The sequence below is a fragment of the Lycium ferocissimum genome, chromosome 6, assembly GCF_029784015.1.
Source record: "Lycium ferocissimum isolate CSIRO_LF1 chromosome 6, AGI_CSIRO_Lferr_CH_V1, whole genome shotgun sequence".
NCBI lineage: Eukaryota > Viridiplantae > Streptophyta > Magnoliopsida > Solanales > Solanaceae > Lycium > Lycium ferocissimum.
The window spans coordinates 94111-112430 of NC_081347.1; the positions used below are offsets into that span (position 1 = coordinate 94111).

At 35.0% G+C, this 18320-nt stretch overlaps 3 protein-coding genes across 6 annotated transcripts; 1 reads left to right on the forward strand and 2 right to left on the reverse strand.

Annotated features, from left to right (window-relative positions):
* Positions 1-326: 326 nt before the first annotated feature.
* LOC132058762 (uncharacterized) lies at positions 327-2596 on the reverse strand. 2 transcript variants are annotated; one of them, XM_059451086.1, is made up of 4 exons: positions 2050-2596; positions 1484-1587; positions 789-904; positions 327-695 (listed from the first exon to the last, which is right to left on the reverse strand). In XM_059451086.1, the coding sequence occupies exons 1-4, from the start codon at positions 2378-2380 to the stop codon at positions 467-469; spliced, it is 780 nt and encodes a 259-aa protein (XP_059307069.1). In that variant the 5' UTR covers positions 2381-2596; the 3' UTR covers positions 327-466. The 2 variants fall into 2 exon arrangements, with proteins under 2 accessions (XP_059307069.1, XP_059307068.1); XM_059451085.1 differs by having other exon boundaries at positions 1484-1602; positions 2050-2591.
* Positions 2597-8954: 6358 nt separating this feature from the next.
* Positions 8955-14912, forward strand: LOC132058766 (phosphatidylinositol/phosphatidylcholine transfer protein SFH9). Of its 3 annotated transcripts, XM_059451088.1 has the most exons (11): positions 9040-9115; positions 9202-9230; positions 10236-10319; positions 10417-10470; positions 10961-11038; positions 11130-11183; positions 12679-12738; positions 12831-12926; positions 13597-13698; positions 13834-13914; positions 14259-14912. In XM_059451088.1, the coding sequence occupies exons 1-11, from the start codon at positions 9061-9063 to the stop codon at positions 14571-14573; spliced, it is 1008 nt and encodes a 335-aa protein (XP_059307071.1). In that variant the 5' UTR covers positions 9040-9060; the 3' UTR covers positions 14574-14912. The 3 variants fall into 3 exon arrangements, with proteins under 3 accessions (XP_059307073.1, XP_059307072.1, XP_059307071.1); XM_059451090.1 differs by lacking the exons at positions 9040-9115; positions 9202-9230 and adding an exon at positions 8955-8974; XM_059451089.1 differs by lacking the exon at positions 9202-9230 and having other exon boundaries at positions 9037-9115.
* Positions 14913-15113: 201 nt separating this feature from the next.
* On the reverse strand, positions 15114-18164 carry LOC132058765 (WEB family protein At5g55860-like). The gene is made up of 3 exons (XM_059451087.1): positions 17980-18164; positions 16583-16894; positions 15114-16470 (listed from the first exon to the last, which is right to left on the reverse strand). Exons 2-3 carry the CDS (start codon positions 16868-16870, stop codon positions 15283-15285), a joined length of 1476 nt encoding a protein of 491 aa, XP_059307070.1. The 5' UTR covers positions 16871-16894; positions 17980-18164; the 3' UTR covers positions 15114-15282.
* Between the last annotated feature and the right edge of the window lie 156 nt (positions 18165-18320).

Genomic DNA, 18320 nt, shown 5'->3' on the forward strand with positions numbered 1-18320 from the left:
CTATTTCGCTATACATCAGTGATACTTCTTGTTCGCTTTTCTCTTTTGGGAGGCATGTACATTCTAGCTGCTAGTTTATGAACAAGATCCTTTTCTTCTGTTTTCTGTGTTTACATGTTTTGGTGTATCCATTCTTGTGGAGGAGTGTCAAAAATATGCATGCAATTTGAGTCAGTCTGTCAAATACAAACTATGCAGTTGTATTTGGCCACAGTTTGATTGCTCATTGTATATTCAGTTTGAATGCTAACCTAGAAGTTCTTCAATTCAAAAAGTAGTGTGTAGTAGGACCAACTTTAGATTTCCACCAAGGATATATTTACTACTTTCTAAATCTTTATGAACATATCAATAATGGATGCGTGCTGTTTGTCAATGTACAATAGTAGTAGTCAATATTCATACATATTCTATGATAGATATGATAAACCTGGAATATCGTGTGTGATTAATGCTATATATAGATTTAAGAAATGACTCTGGCTTTAAAGCATCCACATCCGAAGGATTCTTCATTATTTGCTTGGATGTCATGACTTTGAATTGGCTTTGGACTTGTACTGTCGAGAGATTCAAACATGTGCAGCTCAACCATTTCCTTGCCTTCACATATGATCTTGACCTCACAGAATTCAGGTGCATTTAGCAGTATCTGATCAGTGGTTCCGCCGCTACCTTTTCTGGACTTGAGTTTCCTATTAACACCCATAAAAAATAAATACTACTACTTAAGAGGGAAGCGATGAGAAGAATTCTAACTAAAATTGAAGTGAGATCGATATGCATACTTGAGATTGGCTTTAGAGGTGCCCAAGATCAGCTTTCTTATGTTGCAGATTGGAATAAGGTCCAGTATGGCTTTTGCTTCTGTGTCACTCTCTATAAGTATGGTGTCTACTTTAACCTGTTGAAATGAATGACGTTTTGGTTACCAAAAGTTAAACTAACCAAACAACATGTTTGTTACGGAGAAAGATATTTTTTAAAAAATTTCATGTTTGGTTGGTCAAAATGTTTTGGAAAACATTTTCTCTAGGAAAACAAGTTCCTTAAAAATGAGAAAGATGACTTCCCTAATGAAAGTAAGGAAACAAGTTTCATAAGAGACATTCCAATCCTTTGCAAATGCAGAGAACACTGCGTATAATAGGCACTTGTGGTCCTGGGCCCTTCCCGACCCCCGCCCGTATGAACTTAGTGCACCGGGCTGCCCTTTTTATTCCGAGTTCATTGTCTCTTCTCTACCCACTCATGCCTCCAATTCCCACCCCCGAAACCCCACTCCCCACCTTATCCCACTCCTATAGTGTTTTGTTAGATTACACATAAATTCTCTTGGGATAAATTTCTTTTGCTTACTTACCGAATAGTAGAAAATAAATAAGGGATCCACTTGTTTTGCAAGAAAATATTTTCACGGAAATCATTTTCTTTCATACCAAACACACCGTAAGAGATGCTGTCATTAATTGTAAAAGTATACCTTAGTAGCAGCGGATGCATCAAAGAACTCTTGAAGGAAGAGCCTCCTCTTGCCTCTTTCTTGAGCCATGTAGTTCTCCTTGTGCTCAGCACTTACCTGGCTTACTGGAATCATTCCCACTATTGTATTGTATGTAACAAGTCGTCAATGTTTAAGAAATTTAAATACTACAAAAAAGAAGGGATAATTACATTTTTGGAACGCTCAAAAAAATAATAGGCAAAAAATGTATAGGTTTTTGTACATTAAGTATAAATATACATATTGTATTCGCAAAGTATAATGTCCAGATTTTGTATATTTAGGCTACCGCCCTAATTAATTTAGGCCGACGGGCCAAAAACAAAAAAAAAAGACCCAAAAAAGAATTGAAATTAGCTACGAACTTCGTCGCTAACCCATCGCTAAATTGCCAGTAGCTAACAAATTTTTTGATATTCAGTCACTAATTTATCGCTAACAAAGGTTTTTGGTATTTGTGGACAAATTCTAATTTGTCTGTCGCTAATTCTTTGTTCTTTTAGTAGTGAAATGAAGGAGACGGAGATAAAGGGTTAGGTACATACAAGGAGTAGGGATGTAGTTAATTTGAGGAAAGATATGAATGAGGAAAACAATGGTATCCACAGCATGATCGAGAGTCCATAGAAGAGCATCCATGCTTGACTCCTTGCTAATCATCTTGCTATTTCCAACAACAACATAAAAATGATCTCTACCTTTGTTGTTGTGGAAATCAAAGGAATATAAACTATTACTACCATCTTCTTCTTTGATGGTGGCCAGCTCCCTATTCATCTCAAACAACTCACTTGCTGCCACATATTCTATTTCTTCTTCTTCTTCAATCTCATTCCCTAAACTACTCTTAATCTTTGTAGTTTCTCCGCTCTTCATCACATATAATTTCCCCTGCTTACTTCTAATAGATGTAAATAATTTGTATCTTAATTTCACACATCTTTTCGGTCATCTAAATGGGCCAACCCCTACTTAATTTTCGCTGGGCTATAATTTTCTTGATGACACAATCGACGAGACTCGGTGCTTCTTGTTTCTTCTATAATTTATTAAGGCATGAAAAGAGGTGCTTTATAATTAAACAACTCTTGCACGTAATAACGCGACCTGTCATATATGATAAAATGACAAAATGATCTCTTATGTTTGAGAGTAGATTGTAAATAGTCCCTTAAGTATGTACTTAACAGTTTTGATCCTTTAAGTTTACCAAACGTAAACATTTTTAGTTCTTGTCAAATATTTAATAATTTATGTTCATTAAATTTGACAGAAATAGCGGGAAAAAAAAAAAAGAATTAACCACAAACACCAAGAGTGTCCCATGACATCCTAAAGTATGCAAAAGAAAACCTGAACTAGACACTAAAAGGATGAAAAAGATAGTAGAAATTACATCTCAAAAAACTGCATCATACTCTATGTATAAATAAATTGAAAATAGCCAAAAACTACCATAATTAAGCAAATAGAGTTTGGTAAATATTTGATGAAGACTAAATATATTAACTTTTGACAAATATAATGCACTATAACTGTTAAGTACATATTTAAGGGACTATTTTGAACCAACCCTCAAACATAAGAGACCAAATTTGTTATTTTCTCAGTCATATACATATGAAATTTGTGGGGCTTTGGTATTTTTTTTCCTACATTATTAATTCCCAGACAATAATGGAAATTGGCATCAGTATATACTTTAGTACTTGGTACAGCCGTACATGAATGACGGTGTAAGATCGAGACAGTGCTAAAATAATTACTCCTTAGTTTAATGTGGAAGGTCGTTGTTTAGAGGGACTTTCAAGAGAATATGCGAATACATGCAAGTATCTCTGCGCCCATCGAGCCAGGATGTAGTCCAAGTCCAAAGTCAATACATTTTATTTAAGGAAAAATTACCTAATGTAAATATTGATCATGCTTAATACTTATATTAATAGCGGTACTTTTAAATAATTATAATATATAGTTATATTTTACTTTGTGTAGCAAAATACACGTATTTCTACATTGTAGGCATAATTTTTGTATGTACCCATACTGTGTATAAGTGTATATACATTCATATTTGTGTCTGTATGCACACATATAATGTATATGCTACGTTTTGAAAGAGCATGCATATAGTGCATATGTTACGTTTTGAAAGAAAAATACTTCTACTATGTTTTGAAGAGAAAAAATACCGCTTTTTCTTTTGCCGAAAATGGGCATTAACTCACTATTTATGAAAGATTTCATTTATTTAAGTACACAATTTCTTGAGAAAATGATCTTTTATATTCACTTATATAATTTAAAATAGAAGAATGCGATCCTGTAGTATTTTTTACATATCTCTAACATTTTTTTTTTCCTACTAATCTTCTGCAAAAAGGATCATATAACTAAAATGACATTTGTATTGGATTATCATAGCAATTTCTTGAGTACTAAAGGTTTTCAGGCAAAAACAAAATTGCCTGTGTTTGACTGGTCGTTGTGAAATATATGATATTTCTAAAAGTAAGCAATAAAATCAAGTTAAAATTAATGAATTAAGGGGTTGCTTGGTAGGGTCTATAAGAATATTACTGAATAGAGTATTAGCAATGCAGATATTATTTCTTATTGATGGCTTATTGTATTAAAAATAACATGCATTACATTATTGATCTTTGATACCGACATTATTTATTCAACAAAACAAACAAGTTAAATGAAATGTCGTGTGGGAGTTGGACTTGATTCCTTACAATTTGATTTGTTGAATATATCCCTGCAATTTTCAAAAGACAGACCCATTCATTCAAGGGTTTTGTCCCAAGGAAGGATTAATAATGGTCTTTCTCGTGTATGCCCTGAAAAATTATGAGTCCACAAACGACGCACCCATTGACTTGGTTTTTAGTTGCCTAGTTCCAAATTCAACTATGATCCGCTTTCGTCCACCATTATAATATTGATAGTAAAAATCAATTAATAGTGGTTAAATCATGGTTCATGTGCTTTAAAACGTGATGACCAGTTTTTATGTCAGAGCATGCATATATTGAATTCAAAATTTCCTTCATGACTAGGAAAATTTTCTACATGAAATGTTTTAATTCATCGAAGTGTAATTAATTTAGTTGGAGTGAAAAATCTGAAGCATGGTTTTTTGTTTTGGCATAATACATAAAAGAGACCCTCAAATTTGACCTCACCCCAAAGACGCTGTTCTCCAACTTTTGCCACAAGACAAAGAGCACTTCAACTTTTATAAAGTTGAACGTAAACACAAATGTTAACGTGACACATAACTTTTAGATGTGTTTAGATGATCATTTTGTAAATTGGAGTGTTCAACTGATAAAGTAGAGACAAGTTGAGGTGCCTACTAGTGCACACCCAAATCTGGAGCGCATTAACAATTGGCATCAAATTGAGGCTTGTTTATTACATGTGCATCATATCGAAGCATTTTGTAATATTTATATCCCTCTTAATATCGAAGAGAGCTATAATATTTAAGGTTAATTACACTAACACCTCTGTAATACGATTCAATTTCATATACACCCCTTGTATATTAAAATCAAACAGTTACAATGTTTTTATTATGAAAATCCTACACTAACACTCCTTATGAGGTATACCCTGAACTAAGTTATTAAACTATAACTGTTAAAAAATCAAAAGAATTATAAATAAAAAGTTTTTTATGTAATTTTTAGATAATTTTAAAGCTGAAGAATAAATAAATAAATAGAATTAAAAAATGATATATTATATATAATAAAATATTATAATTAGTAAAAATATAAAAAACTTACATGTTTAAAGTGTAGAAAAGTTATTACTGCCGGTATATCTTATTACGTAATTTGTGTTAGTTTCTTATTTATAAGTATCTAAATATACATGTTAAAAGGGTTTATTCTTTATTTTAGAAAAAAGATACTCATTCACTAAATTTTATAAAAATAAATATATAAAACTTCTAATTTAAAATTCTAAATTACATTTTAATGTCTAGTTATATTTTAATATACTTACTTACAAATATAACTCAGGGAGGATGTAAGCAGTGACAAAGTTAGGATTTTCACTGAGATGTTCAAAATATAAAGAAGTGAACACACAAAAGAAGCCAAGGGGATTATATATATATATATATATAAAGTAATCTTAATATTGTATATACAGTGTAATTTTCTGTCGGGGTTCGAATGAATCCTCTTGCACCCATGCGAATCCGTCTCTAGGTGTAAGTATAGGATTTTTACAGTATAGCGGGTACAAGTGTTGGATTTAACAAGGGTACAGTTATACCTTTATATAATTGTCATTCCATATAACAACGTTTCATTATCACGGCCTGATTTTCTCCAGAATGACTTTTCACGTTATATTTTACTTCTCTATAACAACATTCTACTTTTAACAGCAGTGACATTCATTATAGCGGTACACTCTTTATAAATTACCTATTTATAACAGTCATACTCAAATATTATGTAATTATATTTTGTACGAAATATGTTATGTATAAAAATAAAATATTAAAATATTTATGGTAATCATCATTAATGTCATGGACATAGTAGAAGAGTCAATTGTTCAGCCCTTAGATAGCCTTCAAGGGAAAGCTATTGAATCTCTTTTGCTGAAAGTCTGGACAAATTTTTTTGTTAATTCAAGCGTTATATTATCATTAAGAGATTGGAATTTACGAAATAATCTACAGTTGCAGAATTCTTACGTCAAACTTGAAATATTTAAATTATCAATTTGTCACGCCCCAAATTTGGAGCAGCGTGACTGGAACTCGATGCCAAACTAGGCCCCGAGCGAACTACTCTAAATCTAAAACTCTGCTAAGGACTACTTGCACACCGACAATATCAAACAGCCGGCGAGGCCGTAATCTAGATATATATATATATATAAAAACAAATGCTGTCTGTCTTGTCTGAACTGGGCACACACACACCCAAAATATATATACACAACTGAGCAAGCCGACGAGGCTGCTATGTAGGCTGAACAACAAAACTGAGAGCCAACATGACTAAATAATATCCCAACTACATAAAACAGTCTACAAACCTCTAGGGAACATGAGCTACAGAGAGGACAGGACAAGGCCCCGTCACACCCATATATACATGTCAAAATAGCATACCACCAAAGGGATTGCAGCTCCGGACCAAGTGGAGTGCAATGATCGCGCCCGAGTGGAAGTTCACCGAGTCGAATCGTCTCGTCCGGCTACCCGAACCGGGGGCATGACCCGCCGCCCGCACAAAGGGACGTCAGTACGAATAATGTAATGAATATGTAAGGCAAGATAACAAATGAAATAAAATAACAAACTATACTCTGGATATTTCAAGAAAGCATCTGAAGGTGCTCTACCTGGGTTGCCTCTCATCTGAGGCAAGATAACATCACTCTATAGATATAACTTCGTGACTCGAAGGTCAGGCATAGATAACATAACTCCATAAATAAAACTCTGTGACTTATAGGCCAGGTATAATCAACTCCATGACCCGTAGGGCAGGTATAAATAACTCCGTGACCCGTCAGTCAGGTATAATCAACTCTGTGACCCGTCGGTCAGGTATAATCAACTCCATGACCCGTAGGTCAGGTATGCCCATCTTCGTGACGCGTCGGTCAGGCAACAACTCTATGACCCGTAGGCCAGGCGATAACTCCATAACCTGTAGGCCAAGCGATAACTCCATGACCCGTAGGCCAGGCGTATACATATAATGATAACTCGAAGGCAACATAATAGCCTATAAATAACATATCCACTAATTATAGCTCCTGGCATTCAATCATCTTATATAACTCAACTATTCTTATACTAGCTCTTAACTAGAGAGGAGAACTACACTAGGGTAATGGTAACCCAAGTATAATCTTCGTGAATAGCACACCTTTGTGCGAATAGTCAAAAAGGTCTCAATAGTAGGAATCTTAAGAAATGGAATCATCATCATTGCTACCATCATAGAAACATCCATCTTTAGCATCATAAGCACTTTGAGAATCATGAGCTTCGGGCTTTTTGGAAATAAGGATATTATAGAATCCATGTATGTGTTCATAGGAAAAAGAATCATGCCTTTAGAAAGAAAGAAAGTAGCCTTAACATACCCGAAAGCTTACTTCGCGACTTTTCCAACTTACTTTCTGTCTTGCAATCTACATAAGATCATTCGTAGTCCCGTGATCTACATATAAAGCCATTCATACTATTGTTACGCTCATTATCATATGTTTGTCTTAAGCCTTCAAATTAAATCCTCTTAAAATTTGTCGAAATTTGGGCAGCATCTCCCCCGTTTATATCCCTAGCCCGAAATCACAATACCAACAAAACAACAACTAAAACAACGCCAACATCAATAACATTATTATCAATACCAAAATATTCCATAAAACATCCCACGCGATGTTTGTCCAATTTCCCAACCAATAACTTTATTCTACGACCATTTAATCACTCTATCTTCGTGAATGAACCAAAAGTAATATTAATAAAGAGAGATTCATACCTTATTCTTGTTGAAATAGCAATATCTTCAATATCCACATCAAAATCCACCGCACAACAATACTAGAATCACAACCACGCGCTATCCGGACCTAAACTAATAGTAATTTTAAATGCATATGTTCCTTAGATTTAGTTCTTTATCGATATGGTACAACTAGTTATGAATTTATTAAGTAATTTATTTGTCTTTTCATTTTTAATTAATGAAATATGAAAATCAATTGAGATTTTGAAATTAACAAGTATTTTGTTTTCATTTATAATATAAAAATATAGAAAAATAATTGTTTGTGTACTTTTGTTTATAACAGCTAAATGAGATTCAAATATCAAATGTCAGTATACATACAAATACAAAACAACACCTTACTATAGCAGCCATGAAATTTTCGGATAAACACTGCTATTATAAAGAGATTTGCCTGTATATTCAAAATTTAGAACCCTAATAGTTAAAGGATTTAACTACAAATTTGAAATGATAATAATTGTCTTTAAAGATGAGGACAAACAATTGTCTTTTCCACGGTTAGAAAGAGGCATTAATGTTGAGGAAGGAGGCATGAAATTTCTTCTCCTGGAGTCAATTAACTTGTGCATACCGTCACATTGGTTCATTTTACGGAAAAAAAAAAATATATATATATTTACTTACCCCCAAAATTGAAGTGTCGGTTGGGACTTGGGAGTAGGTATGTGTCGTTTAAAATAAAATCAATTTACTTTTTTGACTTGTGTGGTCGTCCTGATTATTAATTAAAAAAAAAAAAAGGGAACCCCTTCTATTCATAGAAAAGACTAGCAATATTACATCAACTTCATCTTTATATTCCATGATAAAAAGAGATTAAAAAAAAAAAAAAAAAAAAGGGAGCGAGACAGCTTCATGGATGGAAAGTTGAAATAAAGAAAAGTAAAAGATATGTGGGGTGTAGCATACCTTTCTTGAATCTTGACCTTGTATATTTCTTTCTGCTAGTCTAGCCATTATTATTATCCTCAATTACTTGCAGCCATGTGTGTGATTTCTGAAGAAATGATTACTCAGTTTGAAGCTTTAATGGAGCAAAGTAATTTATACTTGATCTTTCCTTTAATACTCATAATTAACTTCAACATTTTGCTGTTTACTGACTCCATTTTGATTTTTGACCAGTTGATGAAGCACTTAAAACTACTTTTAAGGTTTGAATTATTCCCTTTTTTTCTGTTTTATTTTTTAGTATGAATGAATTTATTTCTCTCTGATCTGCCCCTTAACAAGTTTAATTTTCCTTTACTTTAACTTCTTTTTGGGGGGCATTTAGCCTGTTTAATTTTTTGTCCCTCCTACATTTTTATCTGAATTGTGTGACAATGAGAAGAAAGATACTAAGAGAAACTGTATTTCTTTTGACTAAAATCTGCATTTGAGCTTCTGTAAACAATTATTTATCCGTTCTATACTGTTAACTAGAATTGTAAAATTGGTTCTGGTATTTTACCTATTAAAAAGTTTAAACAAATGAATGAAGCATTACATATGTTCTCCTGGATTTTAAGCCAGTTAGTGCGAATTATCCCTGTACTTGCTGCTCCTTTGTGGCACGTAAATGCATACTTTCGCTGCTTCTTTGTGACATGTATGCAGATTTGCTTATATTTTTCTTTCATTTTGTTCATAGGGCCTAACAAGCCCTACTGATTTCCGCGTTTCCTGCTGTAACATTTACAATTCTTTTTGGAAAAGGATTAAAAGTGAAAGAAACTACAATAGACTTATCAAAAAAGAACAAGTTAAAGAAACTAAGAAAGCTTTCTGAATGCTCACTCTTGGGTAAGAGAAACTTGTTTTCTAAAATACTATTCTTATAGTATCTTATTGGTGGAATATTTGAGAATTGATGTTCTGAGAGAGCATTTAGTGAAGTTTCTCGCATTTGAGACTAGACGATTCTGGAATATTGCATTGCCAGATTACTAAATTAGTCTCTAGAAAATATTTAATATCCAAATAAAACACTCAAAATGAATCCAATAGATGTTGTTGTAGCTGTCATTGCGTGTGACTATTTTTAGTTCAGCTAAAACTTTGAAGCGAATGATAGAATCAGTTGAAATCAGATTGGTCATTCATTACAAGTTTGGATCAATGCCACCGTCTTATAAAGATGAATGGCTCTTTACATGATCTTTTCCTCTACTTTGCAGAATGTTCATCAAGGCTGTCCAAGGGACACATATCTGCGCTTCCTAACAGCAAGAGAGGGAAATGTTGAAAAGGCCCATACAATGGTCAAAACCTGTTCTTTTGAACTTTTGAAATTTTGCCTTCCATTTATGGGATTAAATGATCAGGTGTATCTGATGCTTCTTTTTCCAAATCTTTCAGTTGGTTGATTCTTTGTCGTGGAGGATCAAAAATGAGATCGATGATATTTTAGCGGTGAGTATTATGGAATCTTGTTATTGTTGTTATAGCAATTGGTTTTAGCGGTTTCTCTCTATATCAGGTCTAGTTTTTATTTCATATAGGAGCTTAGAGCCTAACACTGTGCTACTAGCTTTGTGTAATAAATGTTGTTAGACAAGTTTTTTTACTTTAAAAAAACTAAAAAAATTAGCAAAACTGAGAAGACTTAGATGTGTTTTTTATGGTGGTATAGACCAGTAATCTTTGCAAAAGATTGCTGCCTTTCTGGAAGGAAATTGTGCTTCCTGAATCCTCCTTAGGATTGTGCAAGCACATATGCTTTTTCACTAGAACCAATTGTATTTATACTATTGTACATTCTTATACACAGGAATTAGTTGTATTTTATCCTATTATATTTTAACTGAAGTTGAAACTTGAACATTTGCTGGAAATTTTTGCTACTTTGCAAATTACTATCTAATTGAGTCTAATATTGTTTTGTTTGTAATTGTTATCTCAGAAACCTATTATTCCTACTGAACGTTACAGAGCAATTCGTGATTCTCAACTAATAGGACTGCCAGGTTACACAAGAGAGGTACCCATTCATGACACATTATCGCTATCTTTTGCTGTTGATGTTCCTATGGACTTCATAACTATGAGAACTCCATTTCCCTCTTTTTCAGGGCCTTCCAGTATTCGCTTTTGGTGCAGGTCTCAGCACATTTGACAAAGCATCTGTAAGTCGTTAAGATTATTATCTGCCCTCAAGGCTATAAGATTTCGTGTGCATTTAGTTATTCAAGAGCTTGTTGTCGAGTAGCGGATGTTTGATTTGTGGATAATGGAGGTTTACTGATTGGATTAGTTTTAGAGTCATTGGCTGCATTTTTCTCTCTTTTTTCTTTCTTTCTTTCTGGGGGGAGGTGGGTTGGGAAGGCGGGGAGGAAATTATTTTTTAAGATAATTTGGGGTAATTCTCTTAAAAAATAATACCTTTCTCAGCCTTTTGGCTAACATCAAGTGATATTATTGCTATACCAGTAAGTTCGAAATGTGTTCGGAAAAGCCATACTATATAGATACGAAACTGCTAAGCCTGTTATTATTTCATAATCGATTACTATTTGAACATTTCTTCTTTACTCTGGTTCTACTTATCAGAAATTAGAGATAAAGCATAGACGAGGGAAAGTAAAATTGCAAATAGAAGACCATTTATATACATCAATTGGTAGGTGAATGGACATAGCTGACTTATGGTTGTCAATTACATTTGGACTCTAATGGGGATACAGTAGGGCATGGACACACCCCCAATACCTTTACTCTTTTGTATATTTTCTTATGGACAAACTATAAGCTACTAATACTACTACTATATTTTCCTCCTCTTCTTCTACACTCTTCACTCTTTGCTGATGCTACACTTTTCTTCTTCCACACTGCAAACTGTTTCTCGTCTTCACCGCTCTGCTATGCTTTGCTCTTTCCTTGTTTCTTCTTTGATTATAGCAATAAATCACTGTTGTGTTCAATTGTATTGGTTATACTAATTGATTTGCACAATTCCAACAAAATTCAATGTGGAGGTTCATACACAAGGTGAGGGATTACTTGATATGTTTCTTTAGAGAATTATGAATACTTCTTGCAATTATTCTGGGTAGCTGCAGGCTATGCGTTACTAAGTTGAATAAAATATCATGTCCAATCTGTATTTCGTCCCCCAATCCCTGGCACTTTTAATGCTATTAAGTTTCCAATTGGTCCATCTCGTTCAATTGCATAAGATAGACTAATCAGAAAAATTGTATTTTGTTTAAACTGTTTGCAAAAATGCATTGCTATTGGACTTCTCAAAAAAATAGCATCGGTCTTGATATGGATGGAATTTTATTTTCTGTCTGTCAAATCTATACCATCTGATAATCTTTTATATTGTTTATGTTGAATTAGGATCACACTTTCATGATAGTTATGTTCCATGAGGTAATTATGATCTTACACATTGTATTAGTGACATAGTTTGCTGAAAAACTTAGTTGAATTTGACCTATCAATCATGCCCTCGGTATGTCTGTAATTTAGGTGTAACTGACTTGTTATCTCATGGACATGCACTGGGAACTTCCGCTTAATTTGCCAACTCTTTGGTTTCCCATGTTTTAATTATGGCTTTCATATTTTAACTATAGTGCTGTTGATAAAAAAAGTAACTAGAGTTCTTCTCAGGTCCATTATTATGTGCAATCACACATTCAGATCAATGAATATCGCGATCGGGTGGTTCTGGTAAAGGGATACATAAATCACTTTCCTTTGTGTATGTGTGTGTGTGTGTTTTAATCCCTTAAATTTTACTAAGCTGTGTTCATCTGTCACAGCCTGCTGCAACTAAGATGTACGGGAAACACATCAACAAATCTCTGAAGGTTTTAGATATGACCGGCTTGAAACTTTCAGCTCTAAACCAAATAAAGGTATATTTCATTAAGAGTTCTAATCTCATTTAGTTGGGCTCTTTCAAAGTATGAAGAAATGGACTTAACTCAGCCCCATAAGCTAAGCTTATAAGGGAGGATTACCCAAGATCATATAAGGAGACCAAAGCCCATTCCCTCAATCAGTATGGGACTTAACACTCCTCCACATGCTTAGGACTGGACAACTGGAGCGTGGATAAGATAGTGTGAGGCCCAACATTGAGAAACACAACAGCAGGGATCGATGAGTCTGACTTTGATACCGTGTCAAGAAATGGTCTTTGGCCCTAAATCCCAAAAGTTAGCTTGTGAGGGGTTGTAGGATTACCCCATACCATATAAGGAGACCACAACCCATTTCGTCAACCAATATGGGACTTAACACAGTATTTTTTGATGATCCATGAAATTGGGGGAAATTTTGACCGTTGCTGGTTGTTGATGTAGAAGGTTTCACTTTTACGGAGTAGTTTTTTTTCTTTCCACTCTTGACCTAGCGCAAAGAACAAAAATATTCCTTTTTGCAGAAGAATTCGTAATTGTAAGACTTCTGTCTATGTCTAACCATATAGACTGATGCATATCTTTATCTGAGAATTACCTTGGAACCATTCCTGTACATCTTTGGAGCAAAATATACTAACTTAATGTTATTGCTATCATTCAGCTATTGACTATAATTTCCTCCATCGATGACCTAAATTACCCGGAGAAGGTAGTCGCATACTACATTGTGAATGCTCCCTATATCTTTTCAGCTTGTTGGAAGGTTTGTCTTATTTATGCAAGTCTGTTTCCTTTTCTTTTTTGTTATTCTTTTATCAATTATTTCTGCAAATTAGTACAAATTACATGCTGTAAATGACTAAATTTTCTAATTTGTTGTAACATATGTATTCATTAGGTCGTCAAGCCTCTTCTGCAGGAGAGAACCAGAAAAAAGGTTCAGGTTTTATCAGGTCGTGGAAAGGATGATCTATTGAAGGTAGCAGTTCTTTTACAATTGTTTTGTTGTCATTTTGTTTTTCTTCTAGGAGGATGTAGTAACTTTCTGATTATAAAAACGGGTGGAGAACTAATAAAGAAAACAGCTATTTGGGTTTCTATATTACTAGAAAATGTTATGCCCATCCAAACTCTGGGTTAGAGAAACAAGCGATGCTAATTAGTTGTAACTTACCTGATAGTCTGTGGCGTAACCTCATGACTGTGAGTGCTTGGATAACTTCTTCTGGTCTCACCAATCTGTTGGGAAAATTATCAATGTCTTCTGTTATTCATTTGCAGAGTTGAGAGATCTAACCTTGTCTGTTCTGTTAACTCGTGCAGATCATGGACTATTCGTCGCTCCCCCATTTTTGCCGGAGAGAAGGTTCTGGATCTTCCAGATACTCAGGCAGCTCGAATGAAAATTGTTATTCCTTGGATCATCCGTTCCACCAGAAACTTTATGATTACATAAAGCAGCAGGCATTGCTTCGTAGACCTGTTCGACAGGGCTCTGTCCATGTGGACTTTCCTGATGCTGTCACCGAGGGGACTGAGTTTGTTCAAACGTTGGCATCAGAATTTCAAAAATTTGGGAAGCAAAATGGTCTTGCTCAATCATTAGATGACCTTAATATTGATGATCATCGAGCATAGAAAGTTCAGGTCCAATAACATTCTAAAATAAGAGTTTGGATCCTTATGCACTTTACTATCTAACAATTCTGGATCCTCATGCAAGTATAGTATTAATAGCTCATGCAGTATATCAGAGGGTTTCCTTTTAATTAGATAGGCGATACGTGATTGACATTTATTGTTGTTATGTTAGATGTACATAGAGGTATATGTTGCTCGAGCTCTTGTAGGAGCTCTTATTAGTTATCACATATATTAATAAACTATTTATCCATCCCTGATGCTGACCCTTCTGTGTATTCCCTTATGATATAAATAATGTCCAGCGCAATCCTGAAAGCTGGTTGATGATCCGTATCATTGAGGAGACATTTTTTTTGTCCATTTGATATGCAGTTTGTGCATTATGACAGGACCGGACTAATTATAAGCAGTGTGCATTATGACAGGACCGGACTAATTATAAGCAGTCTTTGGTATCATACTGGGAACGATGAAGATTACAAAGTTAGTTTCACTAAAGACATCATACTAACTGAAGCAAAAAGAATAAACACGGCTTTTAAAGACATTTTTATACATAGTATCTGCACGTTTCAGTGCACACAAATTGGTGAAAGTAGCAGAAATGCAGCATAAACAAAACAAATTTCCCATATGGGAGAGTAGTAGGAAGTTTGCTTTTTGGGTGCGTGGATGATCACAAAACTCTTTTTCTTCCTTGCTATTAGAATATTCTCCAGCTTCGTGTTCTTGCTGCTTTTGATGCTTTTTTCCGCAGTTGTCCCTCAATGACTTTTTTGGCTGCCTCAGCCATCTCTGCCGCCTTTAAAGCTTCCTTTATTGCAACTTCCATATCCCGCTTCTCTTTCAGACCTGCCTCCACTTTCATGAGAACTTCCTTCTCATTGGCAGCAATGGTTTCCACTTGAGCCATGGCAGTGGCAACTTTTGTGTCAGCCTCATTTCTGATTTCTTGGACTTTTTTGCTGAAAGCTTCATATTTCTCAACTGCCAATTTGATCTTTCCATTAGACTCTGAGTTTGTCACATCAGAAGCGGCCATCTTGTGAATCTGATCACTTGCGAGAGTCTCTGCAGCTTTCACCTCTTCAGCCTCTCTTAGTGCAAGTTTCAGTTTTTCCTCCGCTTCCGTAGCTGCAGCTCGAGCTGTGACAGCTTCTTGTCTGAGTATTTCGACGTTCTTCTTCATCTTCTCTGCCTCCTGTAGAAACTGAACAGCCTCAGAAGTAAGCTGTTGGATTCGTGAATTAGCAGAATCATCTCCGTTTGACCTTTTTGCTTCGAGCTCTTTCTTGCTGTGATCAAGATGTAACCGCAAGTTCTCAGCAAAGGCTTCTGCTTCATCTGCCTTTTTCTTAAGTTGAGAGTTATGGCCCTTCAAGCTTTCTAATTCTGCTTGAAGGGAATCCACCAGGCTTCTTAACGACCTTTCTTCTGCGACTATATCTTGAAATGTGTTTTTAGTAAGATGAAGCTCCGAACTTGCTTTGGTAAAAGAATCCAAATCCGAGGCACGTACATTGTTGAGTTGTTCTTGTAAGACTTGAATCGCCTTATTAGTTTCCTCCAGCAAATGAGAGTCTTGTTTGAGATCCCTGAATTTCTTTGCTGCTTCTTTATCTGTAATATTAAGCAGCTTTTCATGCTCACTCAAATTAGGGAGCTCTAGTTGTATGGCTCGTGCATTTGCAGCTTGGGTTTCCTCAATGGCTGCTTGCTTTGATTTGCATAATTTTTCGAGCTGGCTTGTGAGTTCCTGCAAAGTAGTCTTGGCATTATGGAGCTCACGGAGAACATGGCCTTTTGTAGTTTCAGTGCTTCTTATCTGTTGTTTGAAGCTGTCAAGTTCTCTGAGGGCCAAGTTAAGCTGACTCTCCTTCTCCTGCACCCTCTACGTACAAATTAAACCCCAACTATATTAATCAAGTCATATATGCATGCCTGTGTTTACATTTTATATATACAAGTGAATGGCTGAAAATTAAATAAATATGCATGCATACCTCTTCAGCAGTTTTAGATTTCTTAAAGGTGATAGGCTTAGACTTGGGGGAGGAAGAACCTGTACCAGTAGCAGGACCGGTACTTTCGCCGAACAAAGTAACAGCAGCTCTGACGGATTGAAAAGGTGATCTTGTGTCAATCTCTCCCACCTCACTTCTAGGGGAACCACCTATGCAGTTTCGAGTTACTATTATTCTTGGAGAACCTGTTGGACTACTAGTTGGAGAAGATGTGTATCTTGGAGATCCTCCTGATGACCCCCCATTTTGCCTACGGTTTCTCAACATTCTTGTAATTTCTCCTGCTGAATCCTACATACATATCCAAGAGAATTACATTTAAAAAACAAAAAAATACATCCCAGTGCATAAAGTCGCATTTATGCAAGGTCCGGGGAAGGGCCGCACCCTCTCCCTTAAACTATGTCTGGTCCTGGTTTACTTGACTTCTTTTCTTATTGTAATTATGACCCCTCAAGCTGGTCCTAATTACCCCCTATATACTTTTCTATAATCCAAGTGATTTCAAATGACGATTTGGCGCGTGAGAGTATCAAATAACAGGCACATCGTGCTAATCTGATGTGCAAAAACAAATAATCTAAAATATCATTTCCTTTTATATTTAGACAGCCCAACAACTATTTCCTTATCTCCTTCCATATATCTTCTTTATATCTCCATTTGAAAACAGCTACCAATTTTTCCTTCTTTTACAATCTTTCTTTTGAGGGGGTAACGGTTATAAACAAGTCATATTGGGGGTAATCAATTAGGACCACATATTGTTTGAGGGGGTGATGAAATTCAAATGGAAGAAAAAAAATTGTTGATAAATGAATTCCAATTTGTTGACTATTACTTAGAAAATGTTGCTCTAAAATCTGGTTTGATCTTGTAAAGCTAAGTACAGAGGGTAATTACGGCCAAGTATAGTTTAAGGCAAATCTAAATAAAACTAGCCAAGTTCAGGAAATCTTTAGGTATTCTGACTTGTTCTAATGATCCATGATGAAATTAAAAACTCTCCTCGTCACGAGGCACAAATGATATAATCTCCTATGACCACACTTTAAATAGAAAAAAGATTAAACATCCATCTCTTTTGTTTTATTCACAAATCTCATATTTATGTATTACAGATCTGAGCTAGCCACCATATATATAATCTTTTATCAGACATGCATCGCATCTTGCATGGCCTATTTCTCTCCACAATTTATTGGTTTGGTGTTAACACATGGTACTGGCCTGGTAAGTATTCACTGTCAACCATGCATGGGAGAGAGAGAGGGCGGATTCGAGATTATGGAGTCCAAAATTAATTATGTGTTTCACATTGCATGATTTTTTTATAATCAAAAGATGATAGAAAAGGTAAAAATTAATATAGGTACCTGACAAATTAGCGAGTCACTCACCTCTTCTCCTTCTTTGTTAAAAAAGGAGAAGTCAGGATCCAACAGATAGCCTTAGGGCTAATTAATGTTTTATCATAGGTGTCTCAATCATATCAAGACGCCTTTGTGTTTGTTACTTATATATGGAAAGGTAAGTACGTGGTAAAAACTCAAAGCTGCGACTTCAGGACCCTGTCTTTTCCCCCTGGAAGAAAATGATATATATATATAAAATATGGTAGGGGTAAGAAAAAGAAGAATCACAAAAGACAGAGATGGCTAGAAGGAGGGAGCTATAGGTTCATATATCTAAAAGTTTTTTACTGCATCATGCAATG